The sequence below is a fragment of the Danio rerio genome, chromosome 19, assembly GCF_049306965.1.
Source record: "Danio rerio strain Tuebingen ecotype United States chromosome 19, GRCz12tu, whole genome shotgun sequence".
Taxonomy (NCBI): Eukaryota; Metazoa; Chordata; class Actinopteri; order Cypriniformes; family Danionidae; genus Danio; species Danio rerio.
In genome coordinates this window covers 11,757,283-11,781,392 of record NC_133194.1, presented here as the reverse complement: position 1 = coordinate 11,781,392, position 24,110 = coordinate 11,757,283, and the positions used below count along the sequence as shown (strand labels likewise).

At 35.6% G+C, this 24,110-nt stretch overlaps 1 protein-coding gene across 3 annotated transcripts in view; it reads right to left on the bottom strand.

The window, feature by feature from the left end:
• Positions 1–22,551, bottom strand: part of ago3b (argonaute RISC catalytic component 3b) — a 28,828-nt gene extending 6,277 nt beyond the window's left edge. The window contains exons 1-18 of one of the 3 annotated variants that reach the window (XM_005159456.4): positions 22,038–22,551; positions 16,694–16,865; positions 16,408–16,528; positions 15,089–15,297; positions 14,732–14,868; positions 12,374–12,508; positions 11,474–11,561; positions 10,833–10,980; positions 9,737–9,856; positions 9,486–9,629; positions 6,835–6,968; positions 6,563–6,747; positions 5,846–6,005; positions 5,661–5,751; positions 2,623–2,817; positions 1,361–1,495; positions 1,171–1,272; positions 301–500 (exon numbers count right to left, since the gene is read on the bottom strand). In XM_005159456.4, coding sequence (XP_005159513.1) covers positions 301–500; positions 1,171–1,272; positions 1,361–1,495; positions 2,623–2,817; positions 5,661–5,751; positions 5,846–6,005; positions 6,563–6,747; positions 6,835–6,968; positions 9,486–9,629; positions 9,737–9,856; positions 10,833–10,980; positions 11,474–11,561; positions 12,374–12,508; positions 14,732–14,868; positions 15,089–15,297; positions 16,408–16,528; positions 16,694–16,865; positions 22,038–22,056 — 2,495 coding nt within the window. In that variant the 5' untranslated portion in view covers positions 22,057–22,551. Of the gene's footprint in view, positions 1–300; positions 501–1,170; positions 1,273–1,360; positions 1,496–2,622; positions 2,818–5,660; positions 5,752–5,845; positions 6,006–6,562; positions 6,748–6,830; positions 6,969–9,485; positions 9,630–9,736; positions 9,857–10,832; positions 10,981–11,473; positions 11,562–12,373; positions 12,509–14,731; positions 14,869–15,088; positions 15,298–16,407; positions 16,529–16,693; positions 16,866–22,037 lie in introns of those variants that run through there. The other 2 variants (NM_001160028.1, XM_073930997.1) reach the window with 2 other exon arrangements.
• Positions 22,552–24,110: the final 1,559 nt, after the last annotated feature.

The window sequence follows — 24,110 nt, the reverse complement described above, 5'->3', positions numbered from 1 at the left end:
ACAGACGGGGAAAAAAACGACAAGAATACAAGTAGTGACAATGTGAAGATACACTTCAGTGTTCTGAAATGCAACGTAATTTAATAAAAGTAATCAAATTTAATTTATTATTAGATTGCAGAAACAATCAAAGTTTTCAAAAAAGCAACTATCTGAAATAAAGGGTCTCTTTTGACTACTTGTGGCAACAAAGAAAATCCAAAAGCTAATTAAAATAAAAGTTGCAGTGTTGATTTAAATCAAACCCTGCATTTTGAATAGAAATCAAGAAAGCAACATCGGGGCCAGTAAATCTCTCACCTGTCATGCTCTTTATCCACTAAATGATAACGGGCTCTGAAGGCCACCAGATGAGCATAGTAGGCTGGTGCAGGGATGGAGACGGAGCGAGTGCAGCGCACGTATGTGTGGCACAGCTGGTACGTCAAGAGCTGGAACTCATCAGCTGTGAAGCAGTTGTCGTCCCATAGCACGTAGTAGTGTGAAGGTCGGCTTGTACCCTTGTGAAAATAGGGTGAAGTGAGCATTTTGGTGACATGCATTAGACTCAATTGCTCCGAACCATTTAAATCGTCACTTAGTTAATATAATGCAGGACAGATGGCATAAACATAGACTAAAGCTCTAGTCACACTGCACTTTTCACCCATAGACATCCATTCATACGCATGCAAATGCAGCAAACCAGAAACGCAAGCTTGTGCGACAAGTTTTGCATGTCGCTGCGTAGCAATGTTCAATCTTGGTAAACTCTAACCTGCGAAATCACATCATGTGATTGCGTGAGACCAATCGAAGATCAAAACATGACCTCTCTGTACAGAAATGTAAAATATGGAGCAATCGACTAACTTTTTAATGTCTAATCATCTTGTTTAATCCTGCCCCTTTTCGCAGCACCGTACAACAAAATTTTGCTTGCTCAAACTATAGTGTGAGCTTAATACAGTGTTTCTCAACCACATTCCTGGAGGATCACCAGCTCTACACATTTTTCATGTCTCCTTAACCAAACACACCTGATTCAGATCATCAGCTCATTAGCAGAGACTGAAAGACCTGTAATGGGTGTGACTGACAAGGAATAGGTTCAAAACTTGCCGTTTTGGTGGTCCACCAGGAACATGGTTGAGAAAAAGCCTTTGTGCTCAAGTCGCTGTGAGTTCATACCTGTATTCCAGCATGACTGCACAGATAAAAGTCAAATTCGTATGGATGGGTGATGTCGGTGTCCACTGTGGTTCCTGCTGGAATGTTCCCACTGCGGCCAACCTTTACAAAAAGAGAATTGAGGATTTTAGAAAAGAATGAAAAATAATAAAACAGATTAGCTGTTTTCAGGAAAACACTAAATCCTCACCCTCTCAGCACGGTCAGCACAGAAAAGGCGAGTGTGGTGACGTTTCTGCACAACGATGTAGGTGATTCCAGGCTGATATTCCTTCTCAAGGCTGATACAAGCTTCACGTATGGCCAGGAGCTCATAATACAGCACCTAGGAAGAAGAACATAACATATTTTTTATTATTTATTTATTTTAATATTTTTTATTGAAGCATATAACTGACAAACAAACAGGATTATATGATAACATATAACAGTCATACAAAACTTAGGTGATGCAGAACATACATTTAGCAAAAAAAAATACATTATATATATATATATATATATATATATATATATATATATATATATATATATATATATATATATATATATATATATATATATATGAGGGGATCCATCATATTTAAATGATTAGATTGTACAGATCGTTTTTTTTTATTATTAGATAATAAAATATTGAAATAAAATAAGAAATCATTTATTATTTATGGCCTTCTTGCTTCTTGTAACTGAGGTCAAAGAATTATAAAATATTTTTAAATCTTTACAGAAAAAAAATCAAAGGAGGGAGTGATAGACATTACTTATGCCCTGTGTATGTGAAACTTCCCAAGAACATAACATAATTGTAGATGGTTTCAGATAGTGATGATCTTAAACTGACTTACCAAAAATCTAATTAAAAAAATATCATTATTATTATTATGTACATAGAAATACATAGCAATGAATTTAAGTGAATCTTAAATTATTTTAAATCAATTTTAATAATAGTAATAATTAAAAAAATAATTTCATACATTTGAAATAATTCCAAATAAATTCCAAATAAAACCCATCAATCTATTAATTATTGTTTTTTAACAATTAAAAAATTATGTTTATAACTTATGATTAATTATTATTATTTTTATTATTATTTTTGAAGTAAATTTTATTATATAAGAGTAACGCATTTGTCCTCATTTCAAGTTAAATCACTTTATTCCCAGGTTAAAATGAAGACCTGCAAGTTTCTATTTGTATCTAACAAGAGTTTTCTCAAATGAAAAAGAGAACAGCTTGTTCATGTTGTCATATAGTGAGACTGCAGACCCTGAAAACACCTGAAAATCTTCACACATGACGAAACTGTGGCACTAATTCTCGCAATACACACGCAAATGTTTCATGATGCGCATCACTGGAGAGACTATTTCAAAGGGAACTGAGAAGTGAGAGAGTTTTGACTATGTGTAGTGCTTTAAAGCGATATATTCTGTAGTTCCTCACCTGTCTGAACTGCCCCTCAGACACTCCATCCCTATAGAAGATGATTCTGGTGGGTTTGTAGTGAGTAGACTTGTAGAACTGGATGAGCAGCTCTCGCACCATGGATGCCAGGTCCTGAATCACCTCCTGTCTGGGCCTCTGGACACGGACGGTAGCGCAGTATCTGCTGGGGTGAGCATCCATGCTACCCACCACCTGAAGAAGAGAGGTAAGTGGAAAAAAAAAGAAAAACACATTGTAAAAAAAAATTCCCTTAAAATCATACAAAAAAAAAATTTAATAAAATAAAATCAAGCATTTTAAAAATGATACACTGCAGTATTTGTTATAAATGATGTACATTATTTTTATTTAGTCTTTCATTTTGTCCAACTACTGAAAAACAAAATGACATACTGTGCCTTTAGGATTTATCATAGATTAATGCACTGCAAAAAATGCTTTTCTTACTTAGATTTTTTTTGTCTTATTTCTAGTCCAAATATCTAAAAATTCTTATATCAAGAAGCATTTTCTAGGAAAGCACAACATATTGTCTTGTTTTCATAAATAATACGCCAATATTACGTACGTTTTTCCTTAAAACAAGCAAAATAATCAGTGAATGGGTTAAGCAAAATAATCAGTGAATGGGTTAAGCAAAATAATCAGTGAATGGGTTAAGCAAAATAATCAGTGAATGGGTTAAGCAAAATAATCAGTGAATGGTTAAGCAAAATAATCAGTGAATGGTTAAGCAAAATAATCTAGTTTTCTCTTTTGACATAAAATTATTTTGCTTACCCCATTGGCAGATTATTTTGCTTGTTTTATGGAAAACTCATTTAATTTTGACATATTAATTTTTAAAACAAGACAACATGTTTTACTTGTCTTGAAAATTGTTCTTGATTTAAGAACTTTTAGATATTTGGACTAGAAACAAGACAAAAAATCCAAGTAAGAAAAGTGTATTTTGGACAATTCAAGGACAGATCCAAGTACTGTCCAAAGTATTGGTCTATGACAGGGTTTTTCAAAGTCTAAGACAGTGGGCCTCCCTTTTGACACAACTCATCCATTGGCGCCCCCCTCCTCCCAAACACGCACGCATGCACGCACGCACGCACACACGCACACACAAACACATTATATATATATATATATATATATATATATATATATATATATATATAAAGACACAGACAGATGTCAGACTGTTAACTCACTTTTATCATCATTTGCATGAAAGTGCAATTATTTACAGAGTAATAACAAGTATTTTAATATAATGTTTTTAAAACAAGGATGATGGTTCAATATGAATAGAACAGATCCAAGAACTGTCCATCCTCATCAAAACAGTCGAAGTTTAGCGGGTCTCATGCTGTCATTAGCCAAAATATTTTGACAAACCACACATAAAGGTCATGGTTCATCAGCTGGCCCTGTCCACGTAAATCCTAAACTCAAATACTGATCATCATATCGTCGTCTTTTGGGTTTAAGCCCTGAACTTGAAGGATTTTGTGGCGAGGGGGCGTGGCCGAGAGCCGTGGGAACGGAGTGAGGCCACCGCGTAAGTGGATACACCTGCGGTGCGCACCTGCCTCAGATCCCACGGAAGGAGCACTGGATCATAAAATGAGGAACGAGGGCAGAGGAAGCCGAGAGAGGACCGAACCCGGACATATTTTACTTTTGCTTTTAGTTTGACGGCAGTCTCCGTGAGGAGCTGCCGTCCGTTTGTTCTGGTTTAGACGGCAGCCTCCGTGAGGAGCTGCCGTCACTGTTATTAATAAATCATTTTAAAACTGCGTCGGTTCTCCGCCTCCTTCTTCCCGGCGGCCAAAGGGCCGTGAACTTCATTACAGCTTTGAATCGGGGGGTCTCAGAAACCGACCCATTGTATTAGCAGGCATATACCTGTATTGGCGGGCTTGCCAAAAAGAAGCGTATTCACAGCTATGGCCTTCTGGGTAAAAAAGGTTTTCTTATATTTGACTTTTTTTTTTTTTTTTGCTTTGTTTAATTAAAACGTTTAAATATAATAAAAAATACATATAATAATTAAACTTAATAATTATATTTTTATTATATTATATTTTTTCCCGCGGCTTCCCTGACATGCTCTGGCCCCCCCCAGGGGAGGCGCGCCTCACACTTTGAAAACCCCTGGTCTATGATAATATCTTAAAGGTGCAGCATATCATTTTGCCACTAGAGGTTAACTAGTTTGTTCACAACAAACAAGGAAATTTTTTCAAAACATATCCTGGTAGTATGAAGCAGATTACAGCTGTCGAAGCTAAATGAGAGAACTAAAAAAATGGCTGATGAGAGACTAGAGCAACACAACACAAAAACATCAGAGGCTTTATTACACAATACATCACTTCCAGTCGTGATTATGTGAGGAAGCAGCCCTGTTTTATCATACTAAAAACATTTTTGTCTCTCTAACAATGCTGCTCTGTCTAGTCTAATAAAACACACATCGTATTAAAGTGTCTTTGGTGTTCCCTTGTTTTCTATAAAACCAAAACCGGTAAGTGTCACTTGTTAAAATCGCTAATTTCTCCAGATTTGAACATTCTTCAAAACATTTTAGATAATGTAAATACATCTGCTAAATACAGTATATAAATACAGTATATATATATATCATTTTTTTAAACAAATATTTTAATGAAAGAATCGTACATATTGTGCCTTTAATGGTTGTTTAAACAATGAGTGAGCTGATTAGCATGTCATTTGCTTTAAAATTATTGTAGAATTATAGACATCAGTTATGTTATATTCAAACTAGAAACTTTTATCCTAGTATTTCTGTGATAATCTGATTTATAGTATGTTTATTATTAATATTGTGAAGCAGTTTCATAATGATAGATTTCAACTGCTTTCTCTATGTGCCACGGTTGTAACCATTGCAACCTATTCGCTGAATAAATATCTTTTAAGATTAAGAATTAATTGCTTTAACATGAATCTCAATCAAAAAATAATATTGTGTTCAACATGAAAAGTGTGTGTGTGTGGGCGGTCATTCTTACAGCTGCAATGGAGGGTTTCTTGCCATCTCCTGCAGGCGGATGAGTGACATCAGCTCCCAGAAATATGACTGGCTGCTGGAAAACAGAAGGCCTAAAAATGAAAATACATAAGATGTTTAGTAGAATTAAGGACATCAGGGAACATAGTGTGCAACACGCATGTAGAATGAACTTGGTTGTCGTACCGCTGATGGGGCACTAGGATGTTGTTAATGCCGCCCAGTTTGACGTTGATCTTCAAACAGAGGTTGGAAAGGGTCTGAGGAGACGTCTTTACCACATTCTTCACCTGAACGCACTGAGTGGCCATTCCCAGAAGAGTGTCTCCAACACGTTTCACTTCGGCTGGAGACAGAGCACACAAGAGCTCAAAAACGGTTGCAAGAATTGATGCCATAATTAATTCAAGACACCAAGACTGCAGCTGAAATTGCTCAGTAGTTCTTCAGCAACCCTCTGCCCTTCGTCACTGTCAATTAATATCAGCTGTTTCAGTCCAACATCTACATTAACAGGATGATGAAGATGAAACCAAGGTGGACATTTCAGCAAGGCAATGATCCAAAACACAGCCAATGAAACACTTAAATGCTTTCAGAGAAAGAAAATAAAGCTGTAGAATGGCCCAGCCAATCCCCTGACTTGAATCCGATAGAAAATACAATATTAAGATCAGATTTGATAGACGAAACCCACAGAAACATCAAGATTTTTACAAATACCAATGCACTTCAACTTTTAAGCCACTCTCAGGAATATTGATTCATCAAAAAAAATAAAAAATTAAAAAAATAACAACAACAGGCTAAAACAATGCAAATAAATGTACTGGGAAGCTTCAATACGGAGCTCTTTAGTAAACTTGACCAACATAAATGGCACCTCTGTCCATGTATAGTTACCGTAGACTGGAGTTTTTCCAGGCAGAATGACGATGATGAGTTGAAGACCAGCATAAGTGTTCTTCAGGTGCCGGAACATGGGCTCCACATTATCTGCTCCCTGAGCATACTTGCAGAAGCACGGCTGCCCCTGAATAGGCATCCCTGCATCCTTGGAGATCTTCCGCAGCTGGTCTGTAAAGCCCCTACAAAAGAGATAGCCGAGTATTTCACTTCTACTGATAATTGAAGCTTTGTTAATGACCAAAAAAAAAAGATGGAGGAAGCTTTACTTGAGAACTTCCTCTCTACATTGTCTCTGAGTGGCAAAGCAAGCGATGGCCCACATCTTGATCTCCACTCCAGTGTGAAACTGCTTGCCTCTCATGTCCCACACTCCATGACTAGGGGTGGCTACAGTACGATTCTGTAACACAAGGAGAAATATAATTGTAATTTCAAGAATAAGTTTGTCAAATACTATATGTTTGACTGCATTTTAATCATTGTGTGTATATATATATATATATATATATATATATATATATATATATATATATATATATATATATATATATATATATATATATATATATATATATATATTATTTTTATTTTTTTTACACAGCAGTCATTTGTCAAACTCTTACTAAATTTGGAAAGTACTAGTAAATATTGGTACTACTTTACTAGTTTTCTAATCAAAATAAAGATATATTTTATGGATATCTGAAAAGATAAATGTATATATTCGGACACATTCAAAAATAAAAATACTAAATACATAAGGAGAAAATGTAATTTCATTTTCCAAATGCAAAAGAGATTTAAAAACAGAGAACAAGCCATTTAAATACATGCAACAAACCTCACTTCATTTAAAGCAACCCACACAGCAACTGATTAACCCTCCACACATGTAAACACAATACAATTAGCACTTATATTAAACAACTAATTAAAATAGTCATTTACTCACCCTAACGTCTGTCCAAACCTATATGTAATTTGTTAATCTTCAGAGAAATTAAGTTATTTTTTATGCAATCTTTTTCATCGCTGTATGGAAAGTCTGTTTACCCAAAACTCTAATTTAACAGATTTAAATGTAGGCTTTTATTCACATATAAACACATGCAGTGAAAATAAACCTTAAAATAATCTTAAAGTCTGTGTGAATCAGGATTTTCTGCAGACTTTTATTTAGTTATGATTATGTATTTCCAACTAAAACAGAATATTGAGTAGGAGGCGGAGTAAACAATTTTTGCTCCTCCTCTCATCTTTCACTTGCAGCAAACTAATGATCGAAGGGGTGTGGCTAAGCTTATTACACCCAAGCAGTCAAACTGACATCATCATAGAAGGACTGCTATTCGAAAGCAGAATTAAGACTAATAGTAACACTTTACAATACGGTTGAATTAGTTAATGCTAGTTAATGTATGTATTAACATTGACAAATAATGAACGCCACATTACAGCATTTATTAATCTTTGTTAAAGTTAATGAAAATGCAGTGTACATTTTTGTTTAACTCACAATGCATTAACTAATGTTAACAAGCATGAATTTGGATTTAATAAATGAATTAGTAATTGTTGATTAATTAATGCGGAACAACGATTGCTCATTATTAGCTCATGTTAGTAAATACATCAACTAATATAACCTTATTGTAAAGTTGGACCAGACTAACAATAGCCCCTTTCACACATACAGACCTTTCCGGAAAATTACCGGCAATTTTCCGGAAAGGTTGTATGTGTGAACAGGTCCTTTTTGAAAATACCGGTAAATTCGTTCTGGCTATTTTCCGGAAAGAGAAGTTGTAACATTACCGGCAATTTGCCGGAATGCTGCGCTGTGTAAATGCAGAAGGAAGATTCCCGTAATAAGCGCGTGCACGTCTAGAATGTGCTGAAGTGAGACGTCTGCTTTAGCCAATCACAACAGTCAGACGCATTTTCGTCCACACGGTTTGTGAGGATAAAAGCCTTTGAATATTTTTCCAGACACATTTAGCTGCTAGAAGTTAGTCAGGTCACGTTTATATGTTCTTCTTAATGCCAACTGTGTAAATAATCATCGATGAGATGCTTATGATAAGCCGTTGTTTGTTTACCTTCAAGCTTTGCGTGCGCCTATGAGCGCCTGCACACGCACATATTATGAACATCTCGACATGCGAAAGTGATCCTGCGAAAGTTGTTCACAATATTGATCATCCACAGAGTTTGTAATTTAGTCAAATGTGTACAAATACAAGCGCAGCCGTTTAAAGCTCATTTGTGGTGAATGATGTCAGAATTTACCGGTATTTTGGAATGGATGTGTGAATGCTCTTTTCCGGAAAATTTCCGTAACGTCCTCGCCTGTGTGAACAGCGCTTTTTTGAATATACCGGTAAAGTCGTTCCGGAAATTTTCCAGAAATTTACCGGTATCACTGTGTGAAAGGGGCTAATGTGTGCTATCAAATCAAGCATTGTAAATTTTGACTTCATTTGGACTTTAACCCATGCCTGTTTGAGGCATGAGAAAAAAAAATTATTGGCTCTTGCTGAAGCTCTCAAACATGTTGTGTCACACACAAGCATGCTTTGTGACCAAAACTGAATACTTCTAAACATTGCAAGCAACCAATAATTATATGTGAATGAAGTCTACTGCTAAATTCATATAATTTAATATATTTTTTAAACTCTTTAGGTACATTTTAAAGCACTGGATTTTCTGTGATGGGGCAGAAATGTGGTGTTTCAAGTGTGCAAAACAATTAAGTAAGTAAATGACAATTATTATTATTTTATTATTTATTTTGGGTTTATTTTGGGTTTAGCTACCCATTTAGATGTTAAATCTAGACATAAAGCCAGCAAAATCTCTAGTCTTCTACTCAAACACAAACACACACGGTGCATGAGTGAAAGGGGGCGGGTACCATAAAGTGTTCAGAGCTCACCCTGCCGCCGTACTGCAGCATGGGGGCGGGCAGAACTCGACCCGTCACCTCCGCCATCTCGTCCCGCACACGGAACTGGAACTCTTGCACAAATGGGTCTGAATTATAGTTGGCACTGCGCACCTGAGAAATAAGCAAAAGATTGAGGCTTCAGAGTTAGGACACTTAAGAAAGGCATCTTCAGTCATAAACACTAGCAGGGATGTTTCTGAGTATCTTTTAGGACTCACCAGTCTGCTGATCTCCTCTTGTCTGTCCGGTGCGGAGCGGGCCGTGGCTTTGATCATGGTGGAGGTTTGGTTGTCGGTCAGTTTTTTTATGCAGCGTTGACCTGCCACTATGTTGCACACCTGAGGGAAAAGGACAGTTGATAATGACAGCATTAAAAAGGAACAAAAAAATCCAATAAGCTTTAACTAAAGCAAGTACTACAAGACACTAGATCAGAGCTAGTGCTAATAGCCCTTTTCACACAGTTATAATAGTAAACATCTGTAAAATTACTGAAAAGACTTCACCGGTAAATTTAATCATAAAAAAGCAGTAAATTCTTACATCATAAATCAGAAATGACCTCTAAACAGCTGCATTTGTATTTGTAAACATGAATGGGTGAGACTTTTTGCGGGTTCAACTTTTTATTACAAACTTTCTCATTAATGCAGCTGCTTTTATGCCAGAAATAAACCAAATACTGAACTATAGAAGGAGAAAAACATTGTTGTCGCTAGCATACAAAAGAAACGCAGCTAAATAATAGTTATGTTTACATATATAAATACACAGATATGCGTGCATTGGATGTGGGAAAAACTAAACTGTGATTAAAAACTTCAAATCTGAGAATGATGAAATCCTAATGAAAAAATCAGATGTAAGCATTTGCATTGTTTATATTACACAAAACTGACCATTTCTGACAAAGAAAGTCAGAATTAGGTTAAATCATGTTGGAAATCTGAGAAAAATAGTCCAAATAGCAATAAATAAACAATTTAAAAATAATTTATGTATTTAAATATACTTTTTTCAGACTTTAAAATTAACATTATTTCTTGCAATTCTGAGTTTTGTTTCAGTATTGCAAGACACAAACCCACAATTGCACGTTTATAACTCAAAATTGTGAGATATAAAATCAAAACTGTGTGAATTCTAAGCTGTATTTTTGTGGTGGAAAAAAATAAGCTTCAAAAAAGCTGTTGTTAGGTATCTAGAAATGATGAATTCCACTAATCAGGGAAAAACAAACGATGGCTAGATTGTGCTTCAGTGCAAAGAAACAGCATCACGTTTCCTGTTAACATAAGTTATCAGACGCCTCACCTCTAAAGGTAGGTATGTGTGTTTCTGCTCCTGTCCCACTTGCAGGCAGGGCAAATGGGGGTACTTGAGCTGTAAGTTGTACTTTTCCCTGAAATATTGTGCCACTGTTCTCTCCACAGTCTGTCCATTTTCTAGCTGTAGAGGAAACCTGGCAAATGAATACAAAAACTATATAATTATTAAAAATGAACAGGGAGCTGGGATTTTAATGTGATAGTCCACCCAAAAAATGAATATTCTGTCAGTATTTACTCACCCTACTGTTTATTGCTTCTGTTTAACACAAAGAAAGATATACTGATGAATGATGGAAAGCAGCAACCATTGACTTCCATACAATTTTTGTTTCTACTATGGATGTCAATAGCTGCTGGTTTCCAACATTCTTCAGGGTAAGTTCCTACGTGTTCAACACAATTCATGAAAGTTTAGAAACACGGTGAGAAAAATGTTAATTTCTGGGTGAACTATCCCTTTGAAAATTCTAAGAAGGTTCTTCCAGTTTCTTTTTCTCTTAATATAATAAACATGACAATAAAATATGTATTATTGTACCACAGTGCAGATTTATTGACCTTTTTTCTAACTGATAAGATAATTAATCCTCAAATGGTCTTAAAAAAAGCTGCTCATCCACTTACGTCTGATGGCTAGCTGGTCGACGAGTAACATTACACACCCTGTACTTCCTCCTCATGGTGCCACAGTGGGTGACCTCCACCTTTAAACCTGATAAAGAGAAGAAGATCAAATTCCCACCACTGGTCAGTTTACAGCTCAGAGTAAGACTAATGGAGGTTTAAGAGTATTTCCACTACTGTAGAAATCAGGATTCAATCCAAGCAGTGAATTTAACTTGCAAATAGACCAATATTTCCTTCCAGTGTTTTCAAGAGAACAGACATGCCAAAAATACACTTGACTGAGCATTTTATGATTGTTTACTGAGTATTTTATGATTGTTACTAAATAATAACAAAATGTAATATCCAACATTTTTGATTTTTGCATTGTTAAAGAAATTAAATAGCATATAATTGAATAAATTGTGTAAATAATGCAATAATACATAAGAAAAAAAAAAGCATCAGTTGCAGTATCTTTCACGGATCATTCTGTTAAACTAAAGCCCAAGAAATTTCAATCCCACTTTATATTAGGTGGCCTTACCTTGTACAGAAATTATTCATTTGTTACAATGTATTGTTATTGTGTAAATGCGTGTTTTTACATTGTAGTTATGACTGATTAAATACCAGTGTAATTACACTGTTGACCATTCCTTACAACTCAACCCACTCTTAAACCTACCCATACCACCAAACCTGTCCCTAACCCTACCCGTATTCCACCTCAAGTGCACCAGAAGTGTTCTGCCATACATTATGACCTTAGTAAGTACACTGTATCTATTTTCTGATGCAAGTACACAGTAGTTAAGGCCACCTAATTATACCTTTTTTCAGGATGGTTTAATGAAATGCAGCTCAAATGCAGAGTTTGAACAATCTTTATAGCCACTTTTGCCCATTGACACTAACCTTTGATCTCTTTGGTGAATTTGACTCTGTGGGAATCGGTGAGAGGACGGGGCTGCTCATCGATGTTGTGGATATCAAGAACCTCACACATGAACTGAATCACAGGCTGAGCTTTGTAGAAAGCAGTGGCAGACACTAAGGAAAATAATTATAATATCCGGTCAACGTTAATGCAAAATAAATGAGCTTAAATTCAAATTACTATACAAGAACTGGAAACAAAGTTTACAGTTTGCATAAAAACAATTGGTTTGTCTCAAGCAGTGCCTTGTTCACTAGTTAGGGCACTGATAAAGGAGTCAGGTATTTTAAGGGCTCTCAATTCCAAAATTCTTCCAGTGTGCTGAAACGTATGCCTTCCGAAAAGTCCCACAACGCACCATGATAATCAGGGAGCATACATGCTCTATTAATATAAGTTATGAAGAATGAAACATGACAGTTCCAATAGCCTACTGGTTGAATGCGCCAACATATAGCACCTCTGTGCTCACGGCGACCCTTCCCCTCTCTGCTCCCAATACTTTTCTGTCTGTAACCTCCACTGTCTTATTCAATATAAAGGTGAAAACCCTTAAAAAAAGTAAAAAAGAATGAAACAAAGACTTTAACCAACCAATAAACATAAAGATAAACGAAAAATAGTTATTTAGATTTGAGCATAAACTAACATACACTAGCACAAGTAGACAACAATATAATTGAACAATATAAATGAGTAATGGCTGAAATGTTGCTGACAAGCTAATTTGTCTGTAATGTATTTTTTAAAAAATGTAATAAATTACTAATGTAACAAATATCAGTTCTGCTGTTGTTGAGAAGTTCCAGTTTTGATGTTCTCATGTCACTATTAGTGTCCCAACCTGTAGTGAACATTGCTTGTTTTCCTAAGCAGTGCCCAAATTAGTGTACATAACCTACTGATTCAGGAGCTAGGGAGCTGATTGGGAGACACCCTATGTCTGCAGAAGTGATCAAAACAGAGTAAATGACCCTTTAAAAAGTAGCTTAGGCCAACAGGTGGTGACATTTAACCGTTTCAAATGTATTTGTTATAGAATCATCTGAATGTATGCATTTATTCTTCCAAGAGTATTAAAATGATGATTCATTTAGTAATAAAAAGTCTTTGTAATACATTTTTTATAATATTTGCAATCATGCTAAAACATTCAATTTTGTATTAAAATATTGTTTAGTTTTAAACACAGAATAGAAAGGCAATTGGTATAATTTTAACCAATTCTGTGTCCGGAATCATGTAGCTCTATTGAATTATAGAAGTACATTGGATAAAATAGAAAAACAGTCACATATTTTAAAATAGTCATCAGTTTGACATTATGCACACAAGCATTTTTAAAGCATGCAAATACAGAAACATGCTACAAAGACCACAGACCACTACAGAAATTTGTGACCCCAAAAAGTGAGAAACATGGATACTTCATGTTTACTGTTGTCAGATATCTGAAGGGCAATATTTTTTATTATTTAGCTAAAAATGCACAAACTACAAGGAACCGTTTGTCTAAGGCATTAAAATAAACCAAAAAAACAGTCTCCGATTTCTAAATGAGAAGCAACAGAGTTTATCAGTTTTTCTTGTCTATACTATTTGCAGTATATTTCTCTATTTGCATGTGTATTGTCAAACAGATGTAACAATAATGGAATTCGATACTAATCGGTACTGAATCTTTAAAATGTCCATTTCCCACGAACATTTAAGCGATGTGGAGCACGTTCTTAAACAACGCTAATTTGCCATTCTGTTCATGTGTTTAAACAAAATGACTGTGATTAGCCGTGAAGGTCATTGGCTTACCAAACTTACCGCTGTTAACTGAGTGCAAACACAGATACAGGGACACTGGAGCATTTCAAAGACATGTCAATCAACTGGTTTGTCAATAAGCTGACATTAGAGGAATCCGCTGATGATTCACAGCTTTAAAACGCTCCAGTGTCCCTATATCTGTGGTTACACGCAGTAAACAGCAGTGAGTTCAGTTAAGCGATGACCTTCACGGCCAATCCCAGTCACTTCTATTAAGCACATAAACACAATAGCTTAAATGTTTGCAGGAAATGGATGCTTTTAAAATTTTAGTACCAATTAGTGTCGAATTCCAGTATCATGACAACCTTAACTGATCAAGATGTTTTCTCAATGTGTGTTTGTTTTCCCGTTTGCATGTTTTTTTTTACTCACAGTGCATTGTAGCTCTCTTGTGCAACATACAGCAGACATTATTTGATCTTTTTTTTTCTAATAGCCACTGAATAACATAAAGATCCTCTAACTGAAGAAATCAGATCATTTATTTCTTTCAACAATCTACTCTAGCTTACCATCAATGTTGAGCATCATCTTCCACATAGCCGGTCGCACTGATTGGTGGAAGCCAAACCACACCTCCCTCCCCCCGCCCAGTGGGTGATCATAGCCCTCAGGGGAGGAGAAAAACGACCTTCCCACAGGGGTGTACCTGAGTGAGAGGAGTAAATAACACAGCTGTAACCTCCAGAACTTACATGTAAACTTCTAAACAATTCCTATCTAACTGCTTATGGTTTTTGTTCTTTACAGGTATCTACAAGAAAAAAAACACTCATTTTAATAGTTATGAGAGAATCATTGAAGACGTAACAAGCACTTAAATGTTTTGTATTTGCATTAAATGGCAGTTACGATAAGGTAACTCTTACCTCATTGATGGCAGATGGCGCAGGACAACATCTACGGCGTGTACGGGATTGGTGCTGATTGGCTTGTCAAGCTCCAGAGGATCAGGAGTGCTCCGTCCAGTGAGGACCTCATGCAGCATGTGCCAACTGACCAGCGACACAAATTTAATGGTTACCTTGAAAATCCTGTCCTTCCCACCTTCACCTGGCAAGGTCACGTCCAGGTCCACCTACAGATATTAAACACAATGAAAGTCTGTTTTTCAATGATAAAGCTAGCCATCCAGCTAGGTTCTTCATTACTTATGGGGAGTCTTGCACTGACTGATTGTTTCACCAGTAGCCAAAGGTGTTTTTTGACTCTAAAATGCAGGTAACCCTCATTATGAAACAAGTATTTTGGACAAACCATACCTTTAAAGGCACCAAACTAAAAAAAGACCTTCAACGCTTTCACCTTTCCTAAATCTTGCCTTGCTCTAGCTTGTACACATCTAAACAATGTCTAAAATGGTGCAATAAAAGCATTTCTTGCCTTTGTTAAATTAGGTTGCATTCAACATTTGTAAGTTGCGTAGGATAAAGGCATCTGCCGTATGAATAAATGAAAACTGCAGGATCAGTTTACTAACACTTTATCCCAGTGCAAACCAGCTCTCCAAATAAAAAAAGTTACTTCCAGAGTTTATTAAACCACATGAAGTTAAAACTTGTACATTGTGTGAAAAAAGATCTGTCAGTACTATCATTTCACCACAACTTGTTTATAGTAAAAAAACAAGGTTTTATTGCTACATATTTTAGTTAATTAAACAGAATTCCTGTTAATGCAGCACAAATAAAAAGAACAAGAACATGTTAATGCAACACAGTTCCTGAACATTGTCATAAAATGTTTTACTGGATGCTAAACATTATAAAGGTTAATTAAATTAACTTTTTCTTTAACATTTTTCTGTTTTCTTGTGTTGAGAAAATTTTGTTTATCTGATTTCTTTCAAAACTTTGACCTCTACTATCAATATTATAGTTAAAATTTTAGGCAATAATAATAATAATAATAATAATAATAATAATAATAATAATAATAATAATTCGCTTTGGTGCAAACTGTAATATAAATAAAATCATATCTAAATGCCAGTTAATCATGATGCTGCTCTTAAACGGTCTTGACAGTTTTGTACGCCTTTAATGTTTTCAATAAATATTTGTAAAAACTACAGTATGCATCATAAAAGGACTATCATAATGAACACATTTAATCATGGCATGTATCAAGTTCTACTTTTACTGTTAGGTGCTTCCCAGCCGCCCTGGTGCCCGTTACTGTATCTTACCCCCGCTGAGGCCACTGGTAAAGGCTGAGCAGTGTAAAGGCTCTTCTTGCCATCATAAACTGGTCTTCTGTCCCCAAAGATTGTCACTTTAAAGTGCTGCACCATAGAATCCACCACTTCCCTGAAAGCCATCAAAGAAAATGTTATGACCATTATCATGGGCTCAAAGCTGCTCAGCTTGACTATAAAGACTCAATAATGGAGAAGTCTCTTGAGAATGAAAGATTTAAAACAAATCAAGTGTTGCAAACTATATCAATTATTGTAAAGGCTGAATGTTTTGCACCTGTTAACACGTCGTGGGCACTTTTCTGGCTTGATGTCCACATCGTACAGGTAGACATCCATCTTGGGGATGTCCACCTGAAAGCAGTTGGCCAGCAGCTTGATGGGCTTCCCCATGGTGCCATAGCCAGGCCTCCGAGGTACGGAGAACTGGGGCGCAGCCCCAACGGCTCCTGTCAGGAAAATTAGAGGGGATTTCCATTAGTACGACTTCTCGACACTTAATATATTCGACTTTACACATCAGTTATTACCAGAGAACTGAAAGTAAAAATCTAAACAAGCCCCCACAAGAGAAGAAATGTGTAAAAGTGTGCAGCCAATGTGTCATGATCAAAAACTACCTTCATACAGACATACGAGTGGTATTTCTCATTGTCAACATTGACATTTAGTGAAAACTGATTAATGCCTGAATTAATAACAGCGCAGCAATCACCCGCTTGTTTCTTGACACTGACATATAAACAGTGGGTGTTATCTGTGTTATCAGGAAATTTCCTCTAAATGCCCACTCACTGGAAACAACACAAACACGACAGACAACCCACATCCTTCTTACACACTATACATGAGAAAGAAATAAAACAAATGACAGTCAGCGAAAATATTTAAAGAAACACTGTGACTTTGTTTAAAAACCTTATATTTAACAAACATTTCATTATTATTTTATTTCAACTAGGTACCAAAAGAATATTACTTATTTTCATGTAGTTTAACATAAAATTAACATAAACTAAAACAAATATAAATAAGAAAATAAAATAAAAACTATGGATGTTTTTTAAGAATATATAGGCAAATATGTAAGATTTTTTAAATTAAAATACCCAAACCATACCAATATTTTTATTATTGTTTTCTGTTTCTTTTCCTCATGATCACAAGTGGCAGAACCAGAAGAGGTGGACGGTGGCATTCCTGTCTCTCATCAGCAATTGCTCCAGCGACCTTGTTTCACCCTAACACTTTCAGTCTTACTCTGCTTAATGCTACCATGATAATACGTTTTGAATACTTTAACTCAACCATAAATATGAAGACCACGTCGCTCATGATTTCAGTCATGATGTCATCAAAATACACTTTTGTTTGTTATGAATACACGCCCTCTAGTGGCTAAAATTGCATTACAATGTGCCTTAAAGTATGACAAAGGCACACAACATATACACACACACACATATATATATATATATATATATATATATATATATATATATATATATATATATATATATATATATATATATATATATATATATATATATATAAAAATTAAGAGAAATTGGGGAAATTAAAATAAAGCAAAACAAACCCAATGCAATGTTTTGAATGTTTAGAATGTCACGTCACAAAATGCATGTCATAAAATCCTTTTTTTAAGCTAGAGTTGAGTCTTAGAAATTACAGACACCCCTAAGCAAACCAGGACTATTTAGCTTAATTTATTTCTATTTTTTGTTTGCTTTTGTCCTGGATAAAACAAAAATGTAAACAACCCCTAATTCATAATCATTTTATAATATTAAAAGTACAAAGACTACAATCCTTAGACTACTACAAATGTCTAGACTACAATCATAAAAGGTCTGAAAGCAAAATCCAAAACTGTCATATCCACACATAATAAGATTAATATTATTTTGGTAAGATAAGCATTTGCAGATGACATGATTAGACCAAAAATAATTGCCATTAATATGACTTGACTTCACTTACACACAGCATGCATATTGTTAATATGTAAACAAACTTTCTGCACTGCTATTTAGACCTGCTTCAGTTGATGCCTTTTCACTTTGAATATCATCCCTTACATCACATTGCATTATTACATCAGTGTAACACTGGGTGAAAGCGTTTCTGCTCTTTTAAAGACACTTCAAAGGGGGGTTTACAGAATGAAACTGTTACTGAGAGGTGTGTGAGGGGAATTCGTCTGAGCTGCTTTCTTACACTTCCCAGTGTGCTGTTGCTATGCTAGTGGCACTCAAGTGGCTTCTTCTTGCCATGGCAACCAGAACTACACCAACAACCAATTAAAGGAGAAACTGCGGTTTCTATATATAGGCACAGGTACAGCTGATCATCCAAGTCACACATGTGCGTTTACTCAAGAGCATTCAAGCACGAATCAGACTATTACACCATAAATTCATCCATTTTTCTCACTTTATCTGAAATCTGTTCTAATTATAGACATGATGTCTATGATGTTTTGTGACATCATAGACTAAGAAAGAAGGGCATGTTTGGCAGAGATGAGGTAACAGACACTCCGATCAGTTTGAAAGCCTATTGTTGAGCTCTTGCTTCAATTGTAATGCTCACTTAACTGGCAAATAGGTGACTGGCACATTTACAAGGCTTCAGCTCATCCAGGGAATGAGACGCATCTCGTTTAATTATTTAAAGCTAGTCAAGCGGAAGAATTTAAAGTTGTCAGAGAGTGTTTAAACAGACTTTAAGCCGCAATTGGCTTCTAGTAATAACGGACCAATGTATTCTCAAATCTGGTTACATTTTTGCCAAATTCGTTTTTTGTTAGATTGGTGGCACTAATAACACTTGCTGATTATCAGAAGTAGTCATTATTTTTACTGTCATAGCTACAAACTGATAGGTTACTAAAAAGATAAACTCAGTTCATAATATTTTTGCTTTTTAAAAATTTAGGTCAAGATGTGTAAAGGCGTTTGGATTCAAACTGAATTTAAAATCCATGAAAAATCCATATTGCGATGGTGCAGTGGGTAGCACGTTCGCCTCACAGCAAGAAGGTTGCTGGTTCGAGCCTCGGCTGGGTCAGTTGGCGTTTTTGTGTGGAGTTTGCATGTTCTCCCAGCGTTTGCGTGGGTTTTCTCTAGATTCCAAAGATATGTGGTACAGGTGAATTGGGTATGCTAAAATTGACTGAATGAGTTTCCCAGTAATGGGTTGTGGCTGGATGGGCATACGCTGCGTAAAACATATGCTGGATAAGTTGGCGGTTCATTCCGCTGTGGCGACCCCAGATTAATTAAGGGACTAAGCCGAAAATAAATGAATGAATGAATGAAAATTTATATTTCATAAAGTGTGTAATTTTACTGTTTTCACACTTCTAGCTTCTCTTGGCTTGTTTGATTGAAACCAAAAAAATAGGTTTTTGTCTGTTCGAGAATGTGAAAATGAGTAACAGGAATTCTTTAAAACAGCTTAGGAACTCTTCCATCACAAAACCACACACACACACGCACGAACACACACACACGCCCACGCACACGCACGCATGCACACAAATAAGATCTGCTGATTCAGATCTATCTTGAGCGAGACAAACTGTTTTATTGTGACGAATTTCTTATTTCATTTATTGATTTTCCTTAACATTTTGCTTAAACTACACATAATAAAACACCCTTAAAGTAGGATCTGTGCTTTTTTATCCGAGTTTCTAGTATGGGAACAAAATTAAGTACCAAAATTTAGTGTTATCCCTCAATTATAATTTATTTTACTACCCCACCAAAAAAAAGAAAAGAAAAAAAAGGATTGCACTTCTTAACTCCTAATGCTGCTAGTTAACACATGCAATGCATTTTTTCCCTAACACATCCTATAATTTCTAAAACGTCAAGTATTCTTCTACTATTTAGTAGAGGTCGATATGTTGGTTTATGGTAAAAGTAACAGACTTAATACTACATCTACTATAAAAAAAATCTGAAAATATGAAGAAGTGTATGACCAATTTATTTAAAACAATCTAAATAAAATATTTTTTAAAACTAAATCATTTATTTATTTTGAAGTAAGCCATAAAATATTTCAGATTCTCATTTAATATATTTTTACTAAAAGAAAAAAAAAATAAGTGTAGTAGTAGTGCAACCGGATTGAGTTTGATTGATTTTCTTGTAAACCAACAATGCTGTGTGTCTAAACCAGTATTGAAAACAGTCATTCTTTAGATGACTTTAACAGTCATCATTTAAAACAGTCGAAATATGGTCAACCATTTGGTAGAGCAGCCAGTTAAAGGGCCATTGTTGTTATTTGTTTTTGAATGATCTAAAAACGAGGTAAACATTTGTTACACGAGTTATTTTAGATCTACCGTTGACGTCAGAATTATTAGCCCCCCTGAATTCTTAGCCCCGTTAAATTTTTCCCCAATTACTGTTTAACAGAGAAAAGATAATTTCAACACATTTCTAAACAATAGTTTTAATAACTAATTTCTAATAACTGATTTATTTTATCTTTGCCATGATGACAGTAAATAATATTTGACTAGATATTTGTCAAGACACTTCTATACATCTTAAAGTGACATTTAAAGCCTTAACTAGGTTAATTAGGTTATCTAGGCAGGTTGGGGTAATTAGGCAAGTTATTGTATAATGATTGTTTTTTCTGTAGATAATCAAAAAATTAGCTTAAAGGGGTTAATAATTTTGTCCCTAAAATGTTTTTTAAACAATTAAAAACTGCTTTTATACTAGCCAAAATAAAACACATAATTTGGGACATACCAAAATAGATAAAATAAATAAATAAAATAAAACAAAAAATCCGAAAGTAGGCTAAATGGTAATGAATCAAAAGTTAGAAAGTCATTAATTATAAAATTTAAATTGTATAATTTATCTTTATTAAATACCTGCTAATCAGATACAATACTGTTTTAACAGTCATTCGGCTGTTCAGGTAAATTTGCTTAAATATTTGCAAAACATTATCAGAGTTAAAGATCTCAATCTTTTCCTTCCTGGGGAATTCCTCTGGGGGACAGACGCCCCTAAAAACGGCTCATCAATTCTGAGGAATCACTAAATAAGAAACTTTATAAAAATGAACCTAGTAAAATACACAATAAATTCCAAAAAACATGATCGTTCAGATTGATAAAGCAGTGATTCAAGGTCAGTCGTCATGGCAACAACAGACAACCAGAAACCCGCCCCTCCCCCGCATCAAACAAGCACCCACCAGCATCGCCGCACCTGACGCACGCAACACCTGTGCGTGACAGCTGCGCCACAACGCGTGACGTCAGCAGACCAAATGAGTCAGGATCTTCCATAAACCAAAAAAAAAAAAGCCAAAACCCTAACCAAACCCTCACACGAATTTGGTTGCTACGCCCAAACGTTCACGAGTAGTAAAATGGCTCACTGTGAAAGCTCGTTCTTATCTGAAAAGCTGCAGCAGTTCACCAAGGACGTTTGCTGAGCAATGAATGGGGGGTTGAGCTGACGGTGGACGCAACAAAGTTACACCAACTCAATACGTCACAGTTCGGGATAAAATCCTAATAAACTGGAGTGAAAGCATCAAAGAGTGACGTAACTTACCTGTAGTTCCGATTTCCATTCATGAGGTCTCTGTCCGGATTCTAGCCGGCTTCGGGGGATCAAATACCAGATGAGCGGTGTTCGTGTAAAGCCGCTGAATGTCCACTGTAAACCGAACGACCGACACACACACCGGCTTCTACCGCGGGTATTGAAACGGGCCGCTCGGAGGTTCTGAGCTTCACACAGCCCGTAGCGAATCAGTCAAGCAAAAAGCACCGACCTTCAGCCGTGGCTCCCGCCGTATGCCGTAGAGCCGTAATTGCTACCAGCTGACAAGCCAAAAGACTCCGAAGGAAATATTTCTAACAGCCATCGCGAAACAGAGTTTGTCAGGAGCCTCGAAGCGTTCGCGGTGTGTCTTTTAAAGTGACAAGCTCTTATATTTTAAAGACATGCGCTCAGATTTGAAGTTTATATCTTCACATCCCTCGCCGAGTCAAAACGTGTGTCTTTTATTCCTGTCGAGTTCGCTTGCGGCCGTTGACGTCTGATCAAGTATCGGTGTGTTACCGGTTTGCCTTGGGTTTACCATCTCTTTACAGTCAGGGGTGTTGCCAGATTTGTAATAAACAAGAAAATTGGTACAATTACATTTATTTGGAAAAGCGAATTTTATTTCTAAAACCTACTCTAAAAACATAATAGAATATTTTTCATGTTTTGTTTACATATGTTGTGGGATTAAATCCCAAAATTGTTAGTCGCCGTATCTAAAAGAGAGTTTGTGAAGCAACAAGCATGACGTCGCGTATACTACGCGGACCTGGCAACAATAAGTAAGGGAGACCCACAGGAAATACCAAACGCAGGAAACACCGTCACTTCCTAGTAATGTCATCTATTTGATCCGCCTTTGATTGTTAATTAACGTGTAATTTGGGAACACAGATGAACTGCCTATAAAATGTTGTATATTAAGAAGAAAGCTCTATAATTTGGTAAGACTTTACAATGTTTAGAATGTAATTGTTTTTTTCCCTTTGGGTAACACTGACATGAACTTATAAGGAAAATATGTTTGTTTAGTTATATTATTCCTTCTTTAACGTAACTAATATGAAATTATTTGTTCATTTTAGTTTAACTTGGTTTAGTTTAGCTTGACTATTGTTTGTAAACTCAGTAGGATGAAGGATATGGAGGATGAAACCTGCAAAAACAATAAATAAATAAATATATATTTAAATGAGTAAGTAAATCCATACATCCCGGCATAAATAAAATAATAAATAAATACATATGCAAATAAATAAATAAATGGATAAGTAAAAATCCACAAATTCCTGCATTAATGAATATATAAATAATTAATAGTGTGTGCAAGTAAATAAATAAATTACACAGATGTTGGAGGGATAAGAACAGTTTAAGAACCCCTCTTTGAACAGTTATTTACTTTTGCCAGCTCAACATGCTAATGCAGTGGTCTCAAACTCAATTCCTGGAGGGCCGCAGCTTTTGCTCCAGCCTTAATCAGACACAGCTCATCCAACTAATCAAGGTGTTCAAGACTACTCTGGAACACCTTGATTATTTAGATCAGCTGTGTTAGAGTAAGGTTGGAGCAAAACTGTGCAGAGCTGTGGCCCTCCCGGAATTGAGTTTAAGACGTATGAACCAATGGGAGGGTGTCTAGCAATCATCAGAAAGCAGTCTTTATGCCATCACTGATTAATTGTTAGAAAAATTTTGCATTGGATTTTTTTTGACTGGCTTCTGATGATTGACACACCGCCTCTCATTAGCATGTAAAGCTGAGGAAAAGTAAGTATGGAACTGCGTTCAGGAATGAATAAACGTTTGAAAGTGGGGGAAATAGACTTTCAGTTTAGCATTTTTTTTTTTATTCCCGCAACATTCGTGTAATTTAATTATTTACCTGCCCGCACTATCAATTATTTTTATATACATTCATTCATTGTCTTTTAGCTTAATCCATTTATTAATCTGGTATTGCCACAGCAGAATGAACCACCAACTATTCCAGCATATGTTTTACACAGCGGATGCCCTTCCAGCTGCAACCCAATACTGGGAATATTTATATATTTATTTATGCAGAAATTTGTG